We start from the raw sequence: 21,128 nt of genomic DNA, 5'->3' as shown, positions 1-21,128 counted from the left end.
TTTTTAGTCCCATCCTATGCAGCCCAACCAACTGCATTACAAGGGCGAAGAAGGATGACGTAACATCCTTGATGGAATCTAAATCTGCAAGCAGTCAATTAACTGTGGAGAGGAAGCTGTGACCTGCTCCTATAAAGACCACCTTGAGTATACCCACATTAAAGTGAGGCAAGATAAAGGTGTTTTTGATTTTTCAGGTAGCCCCAAAAATCGTATTATTGCTTGTATGCAGCTTTGGCAGTACACACTGCAAACAATCTATCACCCCTTCCCTAGACATCACGTCAGAGCTACAGTCCTGTCCTTCCTTGCTTCTCATCACACAAGAGACCCAACTCACAATTTGTAAATGACTGTTTTTTCTTCTTCCCTTTCTACTTCGATAGAAGGAACAGGCCACAAGGGACTGTCCAAAAGCATTCAGTTAAAATAAGGAATCTTAAAGTACAAAAAAAAAACCTTCAGCTACTTCCCTGCATAAGGCAAGGAAGAAGAAATAATAAAATTGCTGGACAGAATATGTATGTATGTGTATATATATATATATATATATATATATATAAAAAACAAAGGTTACTGGGACGTTATAGTTAGGTTCTGAATCTACTCTTTCAAAACCACAGAAATTCAGCATTTAGAGTCCTTTCAAGTAACTAGAACTCGCGCTCTAAGGTATCTAGGACTCGCACCCTTTGCCATGCTAAGGTTTCTTATCAATAATGTTATTGCAAATGTTGCAGTAATATCAATGATATTGTGCAAGATCTTATCACTAAAAATAATAAGTCGAGTAATTAGCTGTGCATGGCGAAAGCGTGAGTTATAGTTACCTTGGGGCATGAGTTATAGTTACTTGAAATAACTAACTATAACTGCTGAATTTGTAAAGTTTTGTACAACTAAATTCAGAACCTAACTAGAACGTCCCTGTAACCTTTTTTTTCAGTGAATGTCTATTTTAATTTTTTTAACCAAGTAGTTTTAGTAACTATAAGTTATTCCATCCCCTGCCGCCTACGGCCAAAGGCCCTGCGTGGTGGAGTTTGGTCGCAAGTCCTGGCTGTGCAGCCAGGCCGTGCAGCCAAGCCCTTATAACCACCAAACTCTGCTCCAAGCATGACCTTTGGCCGTGCACAGCGGAGGTTGGTCACAGGGCCTGTCTCTGTCAGTGGATGTGTGAGTGGGTGCGTGAGTGTCTCAGTGGGTGTGTAAGTTTGCAACTGAGTCTCCAAGTGCATTTATGAGTGTATGAATGTGTTTTTTCTTTAAAATGTTTCCATAATCGCAAATATTTTGCGAATGATTCATGGACATTTGCAAACATTTTGCGTACTGTGACGCAAAATTATATTAAACTTATAACTTGCCCCTTAAACACACTTATTTCACACCCCTGGGGTCTGGGTACCCTGACCCCTTATGGCACTTTTAATCTGAATTTTCACCACACCCCCGGGGACCGTGTCCCATGAAATAAAATGGCAGTCGCAACTTTCTGGCCAGGTTGCGGTCAGCCACTTGCAACGCTTCTTTTCTCACACATATTTGCAAAATTAACGAATTTCACAAATAATTCGCAGCCAGAGATACGCAAAGTTATTTGCCTTTAAATATCTCCTAAACTACTAAAGGATTTACACCAAGTACCAAAAAGCACAATCTGAGTAGTGGAAGCTAGCTTTCTGCCAATTCTGTCTAATGGTTCAGGCTGTAGATGTGTTGACAGTCTTAAGGAAATTAATATGGGAAGCGCAACTTTTTTTTAGTCCCCTTTTTCTCAGCCCCCACTGGAACGATCACCCCAAAACTTCCAAAGTGCAACAAGAACCACCAGGATGCTTGTTTTTAGAAAATATCGTGAATATTTGTTAAATGGTGCCAAAGATATAGGCAAGTCAAAAAAATGACTAATGAAAACATGGTCCTAACTATAACTACCTATTGGCAACCGCCAATAGGTAATATATATATATATATATATATATATATATATATATATATATATATATATATATATATAGGCGAAGTCGAAGGATGGATAGATTTACACACACACATATATATAAATATATATATATTCACACACACACACACACTCACTCACCAAAAAAAAAAAAAAAGTTATAGTTAGGTTCACATTTTAAACATAGAAAACCATAGAAATTCACCTGTTCTAGTTACCTCAAGTAACTGTAACTCGTGCCCTAAGGTAACTAACTCGCTCCCCCGCCATGCACAGTATTTTCGTCAAAACTTTTACTGAAATGATTACATTGATTTTATCAATCATGTTATCAAAGATGTCATGAGTGCTGTAATTTGAGGAATAATTAACAGCGCATGGCGAGGGGAAGTTACCTTAGTTATAGTTAAATGGGCCAGATGAACAAAAATGCAATTTTGCATTTCATAAATAGTGACTTCATAGAAACCGCTATTTAAGAAATGCAAAATGCTATTTACAGAGATAGTGATTCCTACAAAGTAGAAAGAAGAATTGCCATTGCATTTTAGTCAATGGGCCGGTTTTGCACTTCTTAAATAGTGATTTCTCAAAAAAAAAAAAAAAACACTCTTTAGGAAATGCAAAACAAAGGATGTCAAAAGGCAGAAGACCCCTCCTCCCCCCCCCCCCTTGGTGCAACCCAAAAATAGGGGTGCACCTGTACAGCACACACATGCAGAAGTGTGCTCTACTGCATTTGAAAAAAACAAAACCACCTTGGGTTGCTTTTTTTCCCCCTTTTCTAAAGTGCACCCGGTTTCCACCGACTTCAAGTCGTTGGCAACTGCATCTCCTATCTGGGGGTGGGGGTGCAGGGGGGAGATGAATGTGGGCCTCTCCAACGATTAATTTTAACCAGAGTTAATATATGTGTATTTTTGGGCAGGGGGTCGCTTGGCAACCCTCCCAGGGCCAATCTTGGCCAAGGGGACCCCATCCCCCGGTGTTAATTTATTGTTTTTCTGGGGATGAGGGCCATGTGGCCTGAAGGCCCCTGCAGTCCCAGCCAGCTCCCGTCACAGACAGGGAGTTGCTAAACATGCAGCTCCCTGTCTGTGCAAGTGATTCTGAAAGCAGCTGTTTCCTCCATTTCCCTGTCTGCATCTCTGGGGGCAGGGAAACAGCTGTTTGACAGCTCTCACTTGCTGAAACTGCAGTGTTTGCTCTGACTTGGCCAGAGCTGTTAGGCCTTGCATGTCTTTGAACATATTCTGCCCCAGGGCCCCCTGCATTTCACTCGACAATCTGCCCCGGTGTGTTTGGGGTGGGAGGAGGTGAGTTTGGGTGCCATTTCATAAAAAATTAGACCCCAGGAGGTGGCAGTACCTGGGGCTGTAGCAGACTGTCCCCATTCCTCCCCCCCCCAGCATATCACTTGCTAATCTGCCCTATCTGAGGGGGTAGGGGATTCGGGGGGGGGGGGGCTGAAGCCAAGTCCCAAGAGGGCTGCCAACACTTCCTTGTTGAAGTGTTGCCAGCTAATCAGATCTCAGCACAAAATCGAGAGGGTTTGCAGAGACGTCACGTTATATACAAATTTGTTTTTTCTTTAATATTTCAGAAAGTACTCAACTGATTTACACCAAAAAGGGGGCTTTCTGGACCAACAGACACCTTTCTGCCAAATTTGGTGTCATTTAGGCTAGTGGTTCAGCCACTATTCCTGTTCAAAATCTCTATGGAAATCAACAATGAAAATGCAGCTTTGTTGCAGCAGGTGACTATTAAGAATACTGCTTCATAAGTGAAATCAAGGCACTCTGCTGTTGGGTTTGCACGTCAGTCTGTCTGCCTGCCAGAATTTGTGCTGCATCCCAGAACAGGGTCATAAAGAAAGCAGTCCCCTGTTCTCCAGTGGGGAGGCGTTTTGTTTTGCTGAATAATCTGAATATCACTCACAGTCTCTGCATTCAAGAAAATGAGAGCAACACTGGCAGCCAGTTGTTTGAGTTTTCCTGATAAGCAACCCTTGCAGGCCCTGAAATGAAAGGAAGCTTGGTGCAGAATAAGAACAATATGAGCAGTAATTTAGCATCTTCATTTTGAAACAGCATAGTCACTGATCATATTACTCTGGCTCTGTGCTCGTCTTAACACTGCTTATGCTGCAGTGAATAGAAGTCGGAGGGCGTGGAGCAGACGGGGCTTTCTGTGTGAGAGAGTAAGAGCAGGTGGGTGCAGGACTCACTTTGCCTTCAGTGCTTCATTGCATTAATGTCTGACAAGTAAGGCACATACCAACCCACTACAGCAGCAACAACTACATTGCAATTCTGCAAAATATGGATTTGTAAGCACTATCAGTAGTAGATTGCTGGTGTAAGATGCTCCGGAGCAAAAGTCACATTCAAAATCAGCACCTATTTAGAACACGCTGAAAATGCCCAACTTTTTTTTTTTTTTTTTTTTTTTTTTTTTTTGAGTCTTGCTTTTTAATGGCTCCTTAAAATAGCACAACTTGGGAGAGGGATATTGTAGATATAACGTTTGTGCTTGGCCACAATCTGCTGTTAGAGCAAATCGCTAACTGTGCAGTTTCAAGCTTGTCATATACCACCAGCTGTCAGGACTGGCATTCTAAAGCTTGGACAGAGGCTTCCAGTGTTATTTGACGTGCTTCGTATTCTCTCCTTCATGGATTTGACCAGGCATGCACAAAATCACACAGCTATGCCCAAATCATAATCAGGCTAACTTAACAGTTAAACTTTGGTCTCTGTAAAGATCACTTCAAGACTGATTTTATACTCATTTTATGGTGATGTATTTGTAAGAAAGAAAGCTGAAATAATACCACCCAAGGATATTTTACTCATCTAAATGCTTTTAATTGTGTTGTAGAACTGTCCTTTATTTCTTTTTGAGACCATCAATCAATCAATCATTTTTGTAAAGCATGCTACTCACCTGCTAGGGCCTCAAGGCGCTGGTGTGGAGGGTGGGGAGGGGGTTTGGGGAGGATTGCTACTGCTCGAATAACAAGGTCTTGGGGTGTTTCCTGAAGGTCAGGAGGTCCTGGGTCTGTCGTAGGTGGACGGGGAGGGAGTTCCAGGTCTTGGCGGCGAGGCGAGAGAAGGATCTGCCGCCGGCTGTAGTACGATGGATGCGAACGACGGTGGCAAGGCTACCGGAGCAGAGTTGGCGGATGGGAGTGTGGAAGGTGAGTCGCTCGTTGAGGTAGGCAGGGCCAGCGTTGTGGAGAGCTTTGTGGGCGTGGACGAGGAGTTTGAAGGTGATCCTCTTGTTGACAGGAAGCAAGGGTAGGTCTCTGAGGTGGGCTGAGATGTGGTCACAGCGTGGGATGTTGAGGATGAGGCGCACGGAGGCGTTCTGCATACCCTGCAGTTTCTTCTGGAGCTTGGCCGCGGTTTCTGCGTAGAGCGCGTTGCCGTAGTCCAGTCTGCTGCTGAGGAGGGCGTGGGACCTTCTGGTTTTGGTGGGGATCGATCTGAAGATCTTGTGAAGCAGGAAAATGAGACAGCGTTGACTTGCTGGGTCATGGTGAGCGATAAGTCTAGGATGAAACCTAGTTTGCGCACGTGGTTAGTGGGTGTTGGTGCGGTTCCTAGTGTGTCTGGCCACCAGGAGTCATCCCATGCGGAGCGGTTGGAGCCGAGGACGAGGATCTCTGTGTTGTCCGAGTTCAGTTTGAGGCAGCTCTTCTCCATCCAGTTGGCGATGGCATGCAGTCCCTCGTGGAGGTTGGTTTTGGTGGTGGCGGGTCCTTGGTGAGTGAGAGGATCAGCTGGGGGTCGTCAGGGTAGGAGACAATGTTGAGGCTGTGGGAATCGGACGATGTTGGCGAGAAGTGCCATGTAGATGTTAAAAAGGGTTGGGCTAAGAGAGGATCCTTGGGGAACACCGCAGATGGTCATTGTGGCTTCAGAAAGGAACAGAGGGAGGTGGACTCCCTGAGTTCTGTGGGAGGAAGGATTTGATCCAGTCCAGGGCCTTGTGGCGGATCCCTGCGTTTTAGAGGCGAATACGGAGGGTGTGGCGACAGACGGTGTTGAAGGCAGGTGAGAGGTCCAGGAGGATGAGGGCAGCGGTTTCGTCTTTGTCTACCATAGTCCTGATGTCGTCGGTTGCAGCGATGAGGGCGGTCTTGGTGCTGAGGTTCCTACGGAATTCGGATTGGGAGATGTCCAGTGTGTTGTTACCCTCCAGGAAGCGGGTCAGTTGGCCGTTGACGATCTTCCCGACGACCTTCGCCGGGAAGGGAGGGGGGTGAGATGGGCCGTTAGTTCTTGAGGTCTTCGGGGTCTGCTTTGGGTTTCTTTAGCAGGGCGTTGACTTTGGCGTGCTTCCAACTCTCCGGGAAGGTGGTGGTCTCGAAGGAGCTGTTGACGATCATACGGAGTTGGGGGGCGATGATGGGGCTTGTTTTGTTGAAGACATGGTGGGGGCAGGGGTCAGAGGGTGATCCAGAGTGGATGGTGCTCATGGTTTTGATGGTGTCCTCGTCGTTGATGTGGGTCCAGGCAAGCAAGAGGTTGTTGTGGCTGGGTGCGTTGGGGTTAGTGGTGGCTGAGGAGTTGAAGCTGCCGTGGATGTCTGTGATCTTGTGATGGAAAAAGGTGGCGAGGGAGTCGTAGAGGTCTTGCGAGGGGTGGGGCAGATAGAGCAGGACCTGGGGTTGGAGAGTTCTTTGATGATGCTGAAGAGCTCTTTGCTGACGTGCGCGTTGTTGTTGATGCCATCCTTGTAGAAGGATCTTTTGGGGGTCCGAATGAGCTGGTGGTGCTTGCGGATGGCCTTAAATATCAGCTGACATTTTGAGAAGGCATTCATCCATATGCCTCACTGAAACGAAAAAAGTCAGGCAACGTTGTCCTTATTTGCAGATTATCAAACCCAATTCCATGAGGTGAGATGTACCAAACATGCTAACAAACAGCTCACACTCGTCACTTTTATGAAGAACATATTGTAAGTCCAAAGCATATTGCCTTCGTGGGATATAATGCTCCACACAACAGGCACTATACCAAGAATTCATGACACCAGCAACACAATGTGAAATAACAGTATATATGCATCGTTAAGTGACTCAAAATTACATTTCGGTCTAGGACCAAGGTGTCCCAATTGGATTTACCAGAAACCATGCCAAGTTTCCCACCATAGTAACTCTTTTCTTAGGCTTGTTGCAGTACCTAATTGTTGGCAGGACAATTCTGTGAATTACCAATGTGCTACTGGTGCCACACCTGTTGTCAACACCAGGACAGTGCGTGCTCTACGGGCGTCTAGAATGCAAAAACCAAACACTCTCAAGATAATGTAATCTATGCATTGTAATGATATGTTATTGTTTAACCTTTTGCATTGCAGAATTCAATCCAAAAGATACATTTTTAAGGTGCTTATAAATACTGTACATTTGCAATGTATTGCTGCAGGATTTCAGAGTGAGTCAGGGTGTGGTCCCTTTCCAGGGCCTTCTAGAAGCTTTCCCTGCAGCATGCTTGGGTGTGGCTGTGGGCTGGGCCAAAACTCTATAAAAGGGAGTCAGCCCAGCTCCACGTGCTCACTATTCAGAGGTCCCGGTGCAGAGCAGCAGCAACTTCCTGAGCTCCTGTTCCGGTGGCCTACCTTGACCTCCCAGGCCTCTGTGCTTCATTCTTCAGTGGTGATTCCTAGTCAGGGCGGTAAGGCGGAGGTTGGGCTGGGCCCCCGACTCCGTATTCGTTGACGCTCTAATTCTTGGGCCTAATTTTGGATGCTAATAACATTTTGCTCCTGCAAGTATAACTGTGCATTTAAAACTTTTCATGGCATTTGTATGCACGCATTCGAATCGGCAAGACGTGCAATTCTTTTTCTTGAGAGCTTTTCGTGTTATTCATTGTGCGCTACCATTTCCGAGGCATTAAACGGTGGCATTCGAATCGGCAAGAAGCGCGATTCTTTTCTTGTGTGCCTTTCATGTTATTCATTGTGCGCTACCATTTCTTGGCAGTTTCATGGTGGCATTCGAATCGGCAACACACGCGATTCCTTCCTTGAGTGTGAATTTTTATATTCATTGTACGCCATCATTTCCGAGGCATTTTAATGGTGGCATTCGAATCGGCAAGACGCGCGATTATTTCCTTGTTTATAAAATATGTCAATTACTGTGCGCTACCATTCTAAGACATTTCCTTGGTAGCATTTTGAGTTGACAAGTTGTGTGATTTATTTCCTTGAATATACATTGTGTAATTTTATGGTGCACAATCCTTTATGGTGTTTAGTACACATATAAAAACCTGCAATGTGCGCAATTTATTTTTCCCATGCTAAAGAAAGTACTTGAATCTGAAAGTTTTATTTAACCTTTCCTTGTCTCCTTCCCAGGTATTTGGTCATCAAAAATCCTAGTCAGTTCTAGAATTATTCTAGGGTTGTTTCATGTTTTCAGAAAATGACAAAGCTTAGAGTTATAGCATTGTACTAATTTCATGAGATGTAATTTTGACTTCCTACAGGTCTCCTTCCCAGCTGTTCCCTTCCTAATCCCCTATTCCCTGCTTGGACTCTGTGATAAATCTAATCAGAGTATTGGACTTGTCTAGTGGTGGAAGTGTTGGGAACGTGCACAGACCCCGAGGAACTGGTGACTGACACCTGTATCACAACATTCAGCCCTTCCTACTCCATCCGTGCCATCTCCCAGACTTGCGGCTTTAGCTTCAACTCCTATCACACATAGACCTCTAATCTGTTTCACAAATCTCTCAGAATGTTGTATCCTTTTTGCCAAATCCACTATATCATTAAAGGGTATATTATTAGAATCTTTTTTTTTTTTTTAAACTGTCGGTTCTCTAAAAACTCACAAATTCGAAACTCGCAGGTAGAGTCAGGAGTGGTGCTACATTTTCCTCATTATGTTTGCCTAATCTCTGCTTTCAACATGAAAACTCACCACTGCAATTTTGTTAACTTTATGACCATGCATGGTGTCAAACAGACGGAACAGTCAAAGGTATTTAAGTTGGCTTCAATGGTTAAAGTGGGTAGTAATTTAAATTGGTTTAAATTCTGGACTAAATAACAACCTTTTTTTAGTATGTCTCAAAGTCCATTCCCTCCACATTTGCTAAGACCACTCATAACTCACACTGTATTCTACAGCTAATAATATTATAACAATGTGAGACATAATGAAAACCAGAAACCCTCTGTGGGGCCGAGCTCTGAGAAATTTACAAATTATACGTAATAAACTATCACTTTTCTATATGCGCTACACTGCTGAGGAAGTTTTGGTTGGAATAGATCGTACCAAATGCAGAATTCAACAAAACATGTAGCAGCAAAATCTTTAAAGTCTAAGACCAGGATACAATGTTAAAAATCTGAGAGCAGCAAACAGTCAGTGGCCGAGGAAGAAACTATGCAATACACTACCATCTTTTCACCACTTGTTCTTTCTATAGTGGCCAAATGTGTGAAAACATCGCTACAAAAAGAGAGACATTACGGTTTGCTCATGTCAGACTGACCGTATAGAAAAAGATACCCGCTACCATGAAGCGCATGGGCAAGCAGGCTCAGTTCTGATGAGAGATCTGCAAAGAAACACAGATGTCTTCCAGCAATGCACAGACTTCCTCAAGGTTCCCCGTGGTCTGAGGCATATGGCACCACTTTTAGGGTGTTCCAAGAATGTGTTGTTGAATCTTCATGATCCAGCCAAAATGGCAGGACTCCTGGTGGAACGCAAATGTGTTTCACCACTACCTGGAATATGCATGCCTGAGATGATCAGGTGCTGGAGAAATCCACCCTGCAGACTGGAACTTGCTCAATTAGCAGTAACTGTGTCTCAGTTAATTCAAAGGCACTGGTAGTTGCTGCCTGCGATTCGAACTTCAACTCATTGCCAGTGTTGGACAGGTGGCTGTATAGACATTGTCCATTCGAAGATGGAATGCTTCATCCACAAGACTTCCACACAAAAGAGCAACAAGAGAAGGCGGAGCAGGGCAGAAGCTTCTAACCCAATCAGATGTTCCTCTCCACTGTCCCCCACATGCATTACACAACCTCAGTAATGTTCCAACAAACTGCATTACCAAAGTTCCACAAACCAATATCACATTTTACACTCTACATTATACAGCTTCGTATACCATCACAGGAGAGACAGAGTTGATCACAGTTGTTAGCTTGGAATGATGAAAGCGTTTATGTCTTGCAAAACTCCACAACATTTTGTAGGAGATGGGAAGTACTAACCTAGGTACAATTAACGACAGCTGTGGCTCTAGAATGGTTTGAATGAATTAATGAATGAATATAAATATACATGGTGCACAAATACCCAGAAAAGGGTATCCTGGCTCTCAGTAGAGTAAACTACCTAAAAACAAAGCGAAAGCTTGTTGAAGACTGAATAGGTGGTGTATGAGGTCTTTTGTCACAAAAGTATTGAAGAGAAGTGTTGATGGCGAAGCGGCGGTAGAGTGTTCCACACTCTAGCTGCAGTTAGGGAGTCTGATTGCACACTCATGCATACCCTACAATAGACAACACCTAAGAAAACCTAACACAAAGTAATCTGGAGGGTGATACGTGGAGAACTTAGTCTTGGGGTACGGTGGAGAATATTAAACAAAAAAACAAAAAAAGGGCAATGCGCAGAGATTGTGGAATGGGAACAAACGAGAGTTTAGGTGACCAGAGATACTGGAAAATCAATTTAATACTGGGACAAGCCTGGCTGCTGCGTTTTGAGTAGTTTGAAACCTGGTCAGTTGTTGGGGGTGGAGGGAAGGCCAAAGTATAAGGGCTTACAGTAAACTATGGAGGAGAGTTTAAATGCCAGGATGACAGCATTGCAGGAATGTGCATGGAAAATAAGATGTATTTATTTATTACATACATGAAGCATGCAGAGGTATGCAGAGGAAAGCTGAGCAATTTGAGTAGTAAAAGAAAACTAATTCCTGAAAAAATATCAATGCTGCAAGCACTAGAAGCAGGATAAGGAGGACCAAGTGTTCAGGCCACAATGACACATTCCAGGGCATTGTTTAGACAAAAACTTAGACTTCGTTCTCATCAGAGTTGAGATGTATGATGTTTTGGTTCACCTAGGCAGCTACCAGTCTTTAAACTGAGAATGAAGCCAACAGATCTATGTCTTGTCGTAAAATGAGCTGCATATCATCAGGACAAGCAAAGAAGTAAATATAATAGGAGTGAATCAGAGCTTTAAATGCAGTGGTCTTCAAACATTTTAATGCTGCACCCCTCACCTCCCCCAAGTGAAGGGAAAAGGGGGGTGAGGGGGCAGGAAGCCCCTTCTAAATTTTTCAGAAATATTTTTGAATTGGGAATGTTTAAATGTGTCTAGACATACTTAAACATTGCAGTCAAGTTCTGTTACTGGTTTTAAATCGAAATCAAATACATGAATGCGAACATACTAATCTGGCCAGGCAGGTCTTACTAACATTTAACCGTATCCACAATGCGATTATTAGAAATGGGTGTAGGGTGCTGGTTCTGAAAAGTATTTGGAGTCACTTCCCTTTTGAAACATACCCCTAGCATGAATATAAATGACAAAATATGTTAGTGATGGCCCATTACAGAGCAGTTCAATGCCGCTCACTTTTTTTGCGTAAAACAAAGCCCTTTTATCAGCATAATGCTTCTTTTGGCCAAAGCCATTTGAGACCCCCCCAAGTTAGAACATCCCTGTTTTAGGGGATGATAAATGTTAGAAATTGGGTCTTTAGTTGGCAGTGGTTTGCACCCTGTCCAAGTAGCCGCCGCCGCCACCACCACTCACACTCCCCCAATATTTATTGAAATAAAAAGAACAAAAACAACAAAAATCCAATTTACACAAACTAAGATACGAATTTTCAAAGAATAAATCTTAGTATAGGGAGACGTGGGCTGGTCACGGAGTTGCACAGACCCCATGTACAATACTTTGGAAAATGAGGAAGCAAAGATGTGTCACGGAGTCGAGGAAGTTAGGTGTCACTGGAGTAGGTGGGGTGTTGGATAGGCAGTGGAGATGAGGCATCAGTTCCTTACAGTTGCAGGAGAGGTGAAGCAGAGTCGGTGCAAGGCGTTTGCTTCTTACGACAAGGCAAGGATGGCGAAACCAGCAGGTCAAGACACACTGCGGCAACTTTGCAGTGTTGCGATCACACCACATGGCCACAGGGGCTGCAGCGGAGCTGGAGTCAAGACATGCTCCAGGCTCTGGCCAAAAGCGATATTAGCAGTATTAAGCTAATAAAATGGCTTTGTTTTAAGATGAAAAACTGAGCAGTAGTAATCCACATTGTAATGTTTGGCATTATGTACTTGATCGCACATTAAAAAAATATGAAGACTACTGTTCTAGAGTGAATTCACAAACAGCCCAACTGTCATCCTGGCCCAGACGTGTATTTCACAGACAGGGAGAGGCACAGAATAGGCAATCCTCATGTTACCCTATGGGAGAGATGGACCTTGCAATAGTGGAATACAAATGTAGCCGTATTTCACTATCAGGTCATGTTAAACACACCAGTACATGTCCTAACTTTTAAATACACTGCACCTGCCCATGTGAATGTCTTGGGCCTATCTTAGGGTAAAAGGGAAGGTTTGGGCCTGGCAAGTGGATGCACTTGCCAGGTTTAAATGACAGTTTGAAGTTGCACACATGGACACTTTTACAGGGCAGTCAAGTTCTGTTACTGGTTTTAAATCGAAATCAAATACATGAATGCGAACATACTAATCTGGCCAGGCAGGTCTTACTAACATTTAACCGTATCCACAATGCGATTATTAGAAATGGGTGTAGGGTGCTGGTTCTGAAAAGTATTTGGAGTCACTTCCCTTTTGAAACATACCCCTAGCATGAATATAAATGACAAAATATGTTAGTGATGGCCCATTACAGAGCAGTTCAATGCCGCTCACTTTTTTTGCGTAAAACAAAGCCCTTGCAATAGTGGAATACAAATGTAGCCGTATTTCACTATCAGGTCATGTTAAACACACCAGTACATGTCCTAACTTTTAAATACACTGCACCTGCCCATGTGAATGTCTTGGGCCTATCTTAGGGTAAAAGGGAAGGTTTGGGCCTGGCAAGTGGATGCACTTGCCAGGTTTAAATGACAGTTTGAAGTTGCACACATGGACACTTTTACAGGGCTAATCAGGTGGGTGGCACAATCAGTGCTGCAGACCCACTAGTAGCATTTGATTTACAGGCCCTGGGCACACATGGTGCACTATTCTAAGGACTTACTGGTAAATCAAATATCCTAATCATGGAAAACCAAACACCATTGCCATGTGGACATGGTAAAGTGCCCAGAGTCCTAAAGCCAGCAAAATGATATGCAGCTCACAGTCAAAAGCAGGAGGACAGAGTCAAAACATATGAGGATAACCCTGAACAAAGGGTCATTTCCAAAAATAAATAAAGATTTAAATGAGTGCTGCTAAGAGCAGAGCTCCTGGGAACTCAACTATTAATCTCTTTCAAGGAAGATCTGAAAGGAGTAAGCAGAATCACCTGAGACAATTGAATGCCCACTCAGGAATTCCACTGGTTACAAGCCATCTGATTAGGGTACTGTGGAAGGCTGTATATGGCAGATAGGTGAAGTGGGACCAGGGCAGCTTCCCCACCACTAAGCATTACAATGCCTTTGTGACTGGTGGCACTAATGACAGCCATGGTACTGAAAGACGTTCTGAAACCAAATTGTTCTTGGTTGAGGAGATAATTCAATGACAGCATTGGGTCATAAAAAACAATATATAAATATATCTCAGAGCTAAGATCTTGGGAAGCATCCACTGAAGATTCACTGGGCTCTTGAATATAGAGAGAACGCTTATTTTGTTGAGTTAGACAAGTGGATGATGAAAGAGTGATCTGAAGTAGCACGAGAAAGACAAAATAATTTATTACATTTCCAGAGTTTAATCCTATGAAACTATGTTAAGCTAATTGCTACTAACATTTACAACAGCATTTGGGGACAGCCATGTCAGTGTTAAAGCAAGGGACAGATGATGTTCTTCAAAATTATTTGCTGGAGTTTTGAGTCAACACCAGATCAAATGTATTTGTTCAACATGGTGGAACTGTAGTCCATGTCCGAGGTGAAGGTGGATTTTGAGGCTGAAAAGATGAGGCAGTGACTTGAGCATTAACATTGGCCCATACTCAGTCTATACCCGAAAGTGGCCTGAAAATTAGGTTTGGAGTGTTGCTGTCCTTTCTGTAAAACAAACACAGCAGACAGCTATTCTTAATCTTTGGTCTAGTCCCAGGGTGCACAAGCCTATCTTTTGAACACCTTATGAGACGCGAACAAATCTAAAAAATCGGTCTGCTGTTATTGAAATATTGTCAAGGTTTGAGTTTTGAAAAATATATCAATTACGCCATATTGTACATTAGCAGAGAAGAAGCAAGTTAACTACTGAAAAAACACTACAAGAAATGAAATAATAAACCAAACGAAAGTATTTTGTGTGCAACATAACACATTTTTTGGATTTGTAAGCAACGCATAAATAGTTTTTTTTAAAAAGGCCGGTGCACCATGGGACTATACTATGTCAGAGTCTGGGCGGGGGAGGGGGAGACGGCACCGAGAGACTCTTTTTCTAATGTAAAGACTCCACGAAGCCAGCATAGAAGGGACATCTCTCAACTGGATTGCATCCTACCTTCAAAACAGAACCAATATCTATTCTCCCCCCCTTCTCGACCAAACACTAACTCACAAAAGCAGGAGTACCCCAAAGATCAATCATCTCATCTTTGCTTTTCAACATCTACATGTCGTCATTACCAGAACTGATCAATGATTTTCAACTCACATTCTACAACTATGCAGATGACACACAAATATTACTTATATTGGAATGCCCCAAATACATTGAAAACTCACAAGTCTTCAGTTGATTCAGAGCCATTGATCAGTGGATGACTTGGAGCCATCTCAAACTAAATGCTTCAAAAAATGGAAATACTGTGTGGCGACTGGAAACAGTATGACTAGGGTTCCCTGTTTTCCATTGTTACTGATTTTTACAGACAAATACAGACAGAAAATGTGTTTATAGACTGTCATTATTTTAAAAGCAGAAACATACAGATAATTTGGCTTCTTTTGAGTGATTCTCCGTGCTGAGATTAATGACTTTTAGGCCAGTAGCTATACATATTGGCAGCATGGGGAGTTAAAACAAGAATGAGATTTGCTTAAATTACTGCATATCTCAACATGCATTTGTGATATTATGCTATTGTTTTCTCTTGGTTTTTATTATTTTATTTTTTGGCAGTGTAATGTGCTAAAACCTGACAGGCATGAAAGTATGCAAGCACGTTTATCTGTTAAAGAAATGCAGAAATATACAAATTATAACCTCATCTGGTCACAAAACATAAAATAAATATGGATAAATACCAATAAGATGGCCAAAAAATAAATATGGATGAATATAGACAGAAATGTTCAAAAAAATACATACCATAAAACTGGGTTCCCTAATTATGACACACTGTGCGCCTGGCCTGACGATCTCAGACCACCTCCTCAATTATTCAAGAAAGAGGAAAACGCTGGAATTACCATGGACTCCAAGTTAACAATGAATGCCCAAGTGGACAAAATAGCACGATCAAGCTTCATCACCTTGAAGACTCTGCGACGCATCTTCCCCCACCTTGGATTTCCATACAAGGTACAGGCTACTATCTCTCTTGTACTATCCAAACTGGAATATGCCAATGGCATAATAGATCATCTCTATTATGAAAAAACTACAACATACTCAGAACGTCGCTGCCAGGCTACTATAACATGTAAAGCCACAAGCCCACATCTCCCCTGCCTTGAGAGCACTACACTGGTTACCCGTTGCCAGAGGATTCACCTTTAAGCTGCTTTGTATCAGCCACAAAGCTATGCATGGAACAGGAACGCTTTTTATCAGAAACAGAATAATCAAATACAGTCAAAGAAAACCTCCGCTCAAGATTGGCACCCCGCCTTAGAACACCACCATACAAGAAAAAGACACTAGGCGGTACATCCTTCTCCATCCAAGCCGCCAAACTATGGAATTCATTACCCCCAAATATAAGATACATGGATGTATATCTTGCCTTCAGAAGACTACTCAAGAGTTGGCTCTTCCCTTCATAACCACTATACCCAAACAGCAATGGACTGCATCTGCCTATGTTGATAAATATTTATAATCTGATTACGTGTATAATCTAGATATGTTTATTTCTTTAGGAAATATTTATCATTACTATGTCATTATAATAAATTATACACAGACTTGTTAAGTTAAGTATTTACTCATGGTTATATATATATTATATATAAATAAAAGTGTGTATATATATATATATATATATATATATATATATATTATTCTATGCTTAACATGTTCATAGGTCATTGCATAGCTCCTAGATATTAATTTCGCTATTAAAAAACACTGCCCTAGAGGCTTAGACACTCCCATGTGGTCCTCTACCTGCACAGATTCTGGAAATCAAGCCAATGTGCACCCAGTACCCTAAGGCACTATTGCCCCCCCTAACTCCGGAACTGATGCAACCATAATATGGATTTTGGCACAACAATACAAATGCAGATCAATACTCATCACTAACAACATTAACAAGAAAGACTTCATAAAGAAACATGTCAAGCACACTGTGCACTTAACACAAAAGTATAACTTGACTCACATATCACAGAACAGTAACGTCCATAAAAGGTCTCGCATTGTGGCACTTAGACTCCACACCCCATAAGATAGGTTGTGGGGTTGTTGTACCTGCTGCAAAGACCTGTGTTTAACATGCAGATCATGGGCTCAGCTCCCCATGAGGCAGCTTAGAGGGTTACTGTACCAACTGCAGAGATCTGAGTGTATGTGTAACGTGATCACACACTCTACATCAGACAGCTTACAGGGTTACTATAACCACTAAAGACATATGTGTGCAATATGCAGGTCATGGGCTGCTCTCCCCACAAGACATCTTACGGGGTTACTGTACCAGCTGGAGAGACCAATGTGCAAAATGTGGACCAGAGGCTTCACTCATCATGAGACTTGGTACAGAGATCTTACAGACGGAAGGCCCCAGGCTCTCCTCCAAGCACAGCAGCTTAGGTTGTTACCGTAGCTGTTCCACAAATCTATGTGCAAGTGGAACATTAGAGGCTGTATTTCCTGTGAGGCAGCTTAGAGGGTTAATGAAAATGCTGCAGATAGGAGTTTATAACCTGGGGGCAGCAGGCAGAAGCCCCAATAAGGCCGCTCCAACAATTACTGTACCAGCTGCACGCACCTGTATGCAAAATGCAGGTCACATGTTCGAATTCGACTAAAATAAGCTCTTGGGTTGAGATGTACGTGCAACCTACAGGTGGGATTTGGTAGTAGCTGATGAGCATATATTGAAGAAAAAAAAAAACACAGGAGACTGCATGCAGCTACCCACTTGCTAGAGTAACCATCTGCCACTGCAGCCAATTACTGCCAACGCAACCAGCTCCCAGAAGGTGAAACAAACAATGAGAAACTAAAGGTTTCCAGTGCTAAACTTTTATATAACAATAGAAATAGAGGAAGGAGAAAACTCACTAGCCATGGCTTCAAAATTAACGCAGTGGCCATTTTGAAGTAATCAGAAATGATATGTTAAGAAACTGATCAATTCCAGAAAGAAGAAAAAAAGTGGACAAAGGCATTTTTTTTTGCATTAATTTAATCTATTTACTTCAATTAAGACACACGTGGAAAACAATACATTTAGCAAAGATTTGAAAATTTTATTTTAATGGCACTCTGCAGTGCACAAATTTTCTAGCAATAAACTACACAACATTACCACAGAAACGATGAACATGTATTGCCATTTATAGGAGTTGTGCTGTCACCTCACCATAGGCAAAAGGTCTTTCTAAGGAAAAAAGTTACTCCAATTTGAAAACATTTGCTAAAAATTACAAAAGTGACAGTCAGGAATCATTGTAACCTAGTACTGTTCGTAATCTTACCTAAGCAGACCCTTGGGTGTGCTCAGGGAAACAAAAGGAGAACAAAAATACCAAAATATGCTGATTGTTTTAGTGAGAGGAAGTGGCATAACATCTTGAGCTGCAGACTTTGGAACTGGGGAACAGGTTTGAGTCTCGGCACAGACTTTCCAAGTGCCTACAAAAAAAAAAAACAAGACAAGAGCATCTCTGTTGCCATTCTAAACCTAAAAACAAGCCAAGCCAAACCAAAAAAAGAAATAAAATGTGTGCTGCAAGCACATACATTAAGAACAGAGTAAGCATAAATGTAACAGGAGCAGTCTCAATGGGAGGAAACTGAGCAACAAGAGGGACAAATACAACTAAGTGACCAGTAAAAAACAGTCACACATTTATGAGAGGCACTACGAACAACCAATTAAAAGCAACCGGCAGCAACAGGCGTGCACTTAGTTCACAGAGTAGATAACAGCAGGTCTCAAAGAGACAGCGCATGCGCTGCCTAGGCAAGACCTAACAAAGAGGAAAAAAGGGAGGGGGGCTGAGAGTAGGGTCTCCCAAATCTATAACAATACCAACAAGCATGTTCAATGCAACAAGTCTCGCATTTCTGAAGTTAGGAGATTACAACGCTAATAGCTCTAACCGGACTTTACTTGCCATACAAATTAAAAGAAAAAACCACGCACGATTGCGCTATGTAAAATGCAGCTCAATCGCGCAGCGTGGAAAATAAAGAGATAAAGTAGTCCGGAAACCACGCTGAAAACATCGAACCTTGTATGTTGTGAGTAGTTTACCGGTGCTGTCTAGGTGGGCTAAACACCGGAAAAGGCATGACGTATGCATGCCTTTCACAAATGAAAGCAAGTGGATTTTAAAAGGCAAGCCCACGAACCAATGAAAGTTACTGACGTGACATGGGCGTGGTTGAAAGCCCAAAGAGAGATTACAGCATAGGACGGAGAGCTTCACGTTCGCCCATAAAAAGCACTCTGGGTTGAAACTGAAAAGATGGCAATACTCCTCTGTTTAAATAGATAGGAAAACTTATTTTTTGAGGACAAAGGTTAAACCCAACCAGAGTTACATATTTCATCATAGAACTACCCTCGCATTGGGCTGGTGTGTCAATGTGGGCTACAAATACCTAAACAGAGTAGTTCTTTGCTCTCTGTACGCAAGTGATTTTTTTTAGTGCGGTAAACATATAGTAGGAAATGGAAAAGGTAAAAACAAACTACCAACGGATATACTACAAACTGTATGCCTATCTCCAGTTTGTAGATTAATAAACACCAACCATAGTAGGGAAACATTTTCCGTCTACCTGATGTTGAAAAAATAAACAGTCTGAAATAGCAAACTGTGGTAGTGGCCTTGATATAAAAAGAACCTAGTCATTAAATGCTGTTCCGTAACGTGAATATTTACAGGCAACTTGGCATTTCCGTGTTTTTGCGAAATCTAACCAAATATTACAAAGTAATACCTTTTCTGGTACCCAAGCCCTTTGAGCCTCCACTCCTTGCTCTTTCAGTAACCTTATACTGTATGATCAAGGTCGACCCTCCTGGTCCACAGTTGCTAGTTTCATTAATTTACACCTGTAATCTGCTCTATCAGGTTCCTCCATATAACCCGGTTATCCGGAGGCAGCATACTGTGCACTTTCAGCCTGGGCACCTCGTATCCTATCAGCCATTATTCTCGGTATGGCCATGAAAAATTCGATAAGCGTGCACATTAAAACTTTTGTAAATAAGGAATCTAAATTCTGCATCCTTCATTTACTCTGCATCAAATACCCCATGACCTCAACAGAGTCCTAAATCATCGATTGCTGTCATTGATGCACTATCGTCAAACTGCATGACAACATACAGTCCTACTTATATGTCGAAAGACTGTTTCAGTTTTTAAGAAAGTTGGTCAACCTACTGGTGCCCATGCTGCTCCGACCGATGGTCCGACACCCGGTCTGCCAGCTCCCTTACCTAGTGCCAAGGTGCACTATAATACACCACCAAATTACCTCTATTTTGTCTATGCTTGACTCCTGGGTTGTATTGCAACCAAAATCTGGATCTCAACCAACATATCCTGACTACTACCACTTACACAGTGTACCACCCCTACCCACAACTGTCTCTCCATTCCACGATCCACACACCTGGTGCCTCCAGCGAAAGAGGCTGGGCGTGTCAATGTTGGGGTGCGTGTCGTCCTCATCATCAGACACCTCAATCTTGTCCCAAACGCTGTAATCCACCATCCTGTAATCTCTTTCTCCAGTACTCTGCTGTACTTCCTCTAATGTGCCTCGATGCTCTAGCTCAATGCCGTGTGTGAAGCCCGGATGCAGCTGTACCAGCCTACAACCCCACAAGCCTCCACCACTCTAGAAAACTCTTCTGGAAACCTCCTTCCAATTCACACACAGCAAAACCCGCCTCTTCCACTTCCGGCTCAAAGCAACGGAAGCCAAAAAAACCTCCACGGGCCGCACGTTGTTGGTCCTATGCGGCAGCCCTGTTAGGGTCAGTCAAACTGGTACTTCTAGTCAACGACTCAAGGAGAAAGAGAGGTGTGGCCAATTAGGTACTGTGACGCTATTGCCTGAGTTTCTTATGGCGCCCTGTGATGTTTTTAACGTTCAGCGAACTTCAATTATGGAAGCGGCGGCCATCTTGTAATGGTTAACTATGTTTTTACCACTCCTGGCAAGAAACCCTTTGGTAAACCCACAATAACTCTTAACTCTAAAGTAGAGCCTTGCAGATTCCTGGGGTCTCAGAGCTCTCCTAATTGTGTTCAGACTAATCCCCGAGAAATCCAGTGACGTAAGTGGAAGTAAAACAATTAGAACCATACTGTTTATTTTAAAATATTATTTTTATGTCTACAATATATATTTCTGTTGTAGGTTTATATTTATTAAAAAAGCGCTAAACCCAGTGTCTAGGTCAACTAGAACGAAAAAGATTTAGCGTCGGACTTGTTTTCATAGCATGAGAGGCTGACACTCTATGTAAATTGTGAATTAAAGCTATGGAATGCTACATAGTATT

General features: G+C 42.5%; 1 protein-coding gene across 1 annotated transcript in view; it reads right to left on the bottom strand.

Moving 5' to 3' along the window:
* The window catches only part of CDC37 (cell division cycle 37, HSP90 cochaperone), a 40,986-nt gene extending 20,478 nt beyond the window's left edge, over nt 1–20,508 (bottom strand). Inside the window, exon 1 of the mRNA XM_069231823.1 lies at nt 20,231–20,508. Within this exon, the coding sequence (XP_069087924.1) occupies nt 20,231–20,332 (102 nt within the window). The 5' untranslated portion in view covers nt 20,333–20,508. The remainder of the gene's footprint in view (nt 1–20,230) is intronic.
* Nucleotides 20,509–21,128: the final 620 nt, after the last annotated feature.

The sequence above is a fragment of the Pleurodeles waltl genome, chromosome 4_2 (genome assembly GCF_031143425.1).
Source record: "Pleurodeles waltl isolate 20211129_DDA chromosome 4_2, aPleWal1.hap1.20221129, whole genome shotgun sequence".
NCBI classification, from domain to species: Eukaryota; Metazoa; Chordata; class Amphibia; order Caudata; family Salamandridae; genus Pleurodeles; species Pleurodeles waltl.
This window is presented reverse-complemented; position numbering and strand designations above follow the sequence as displayed.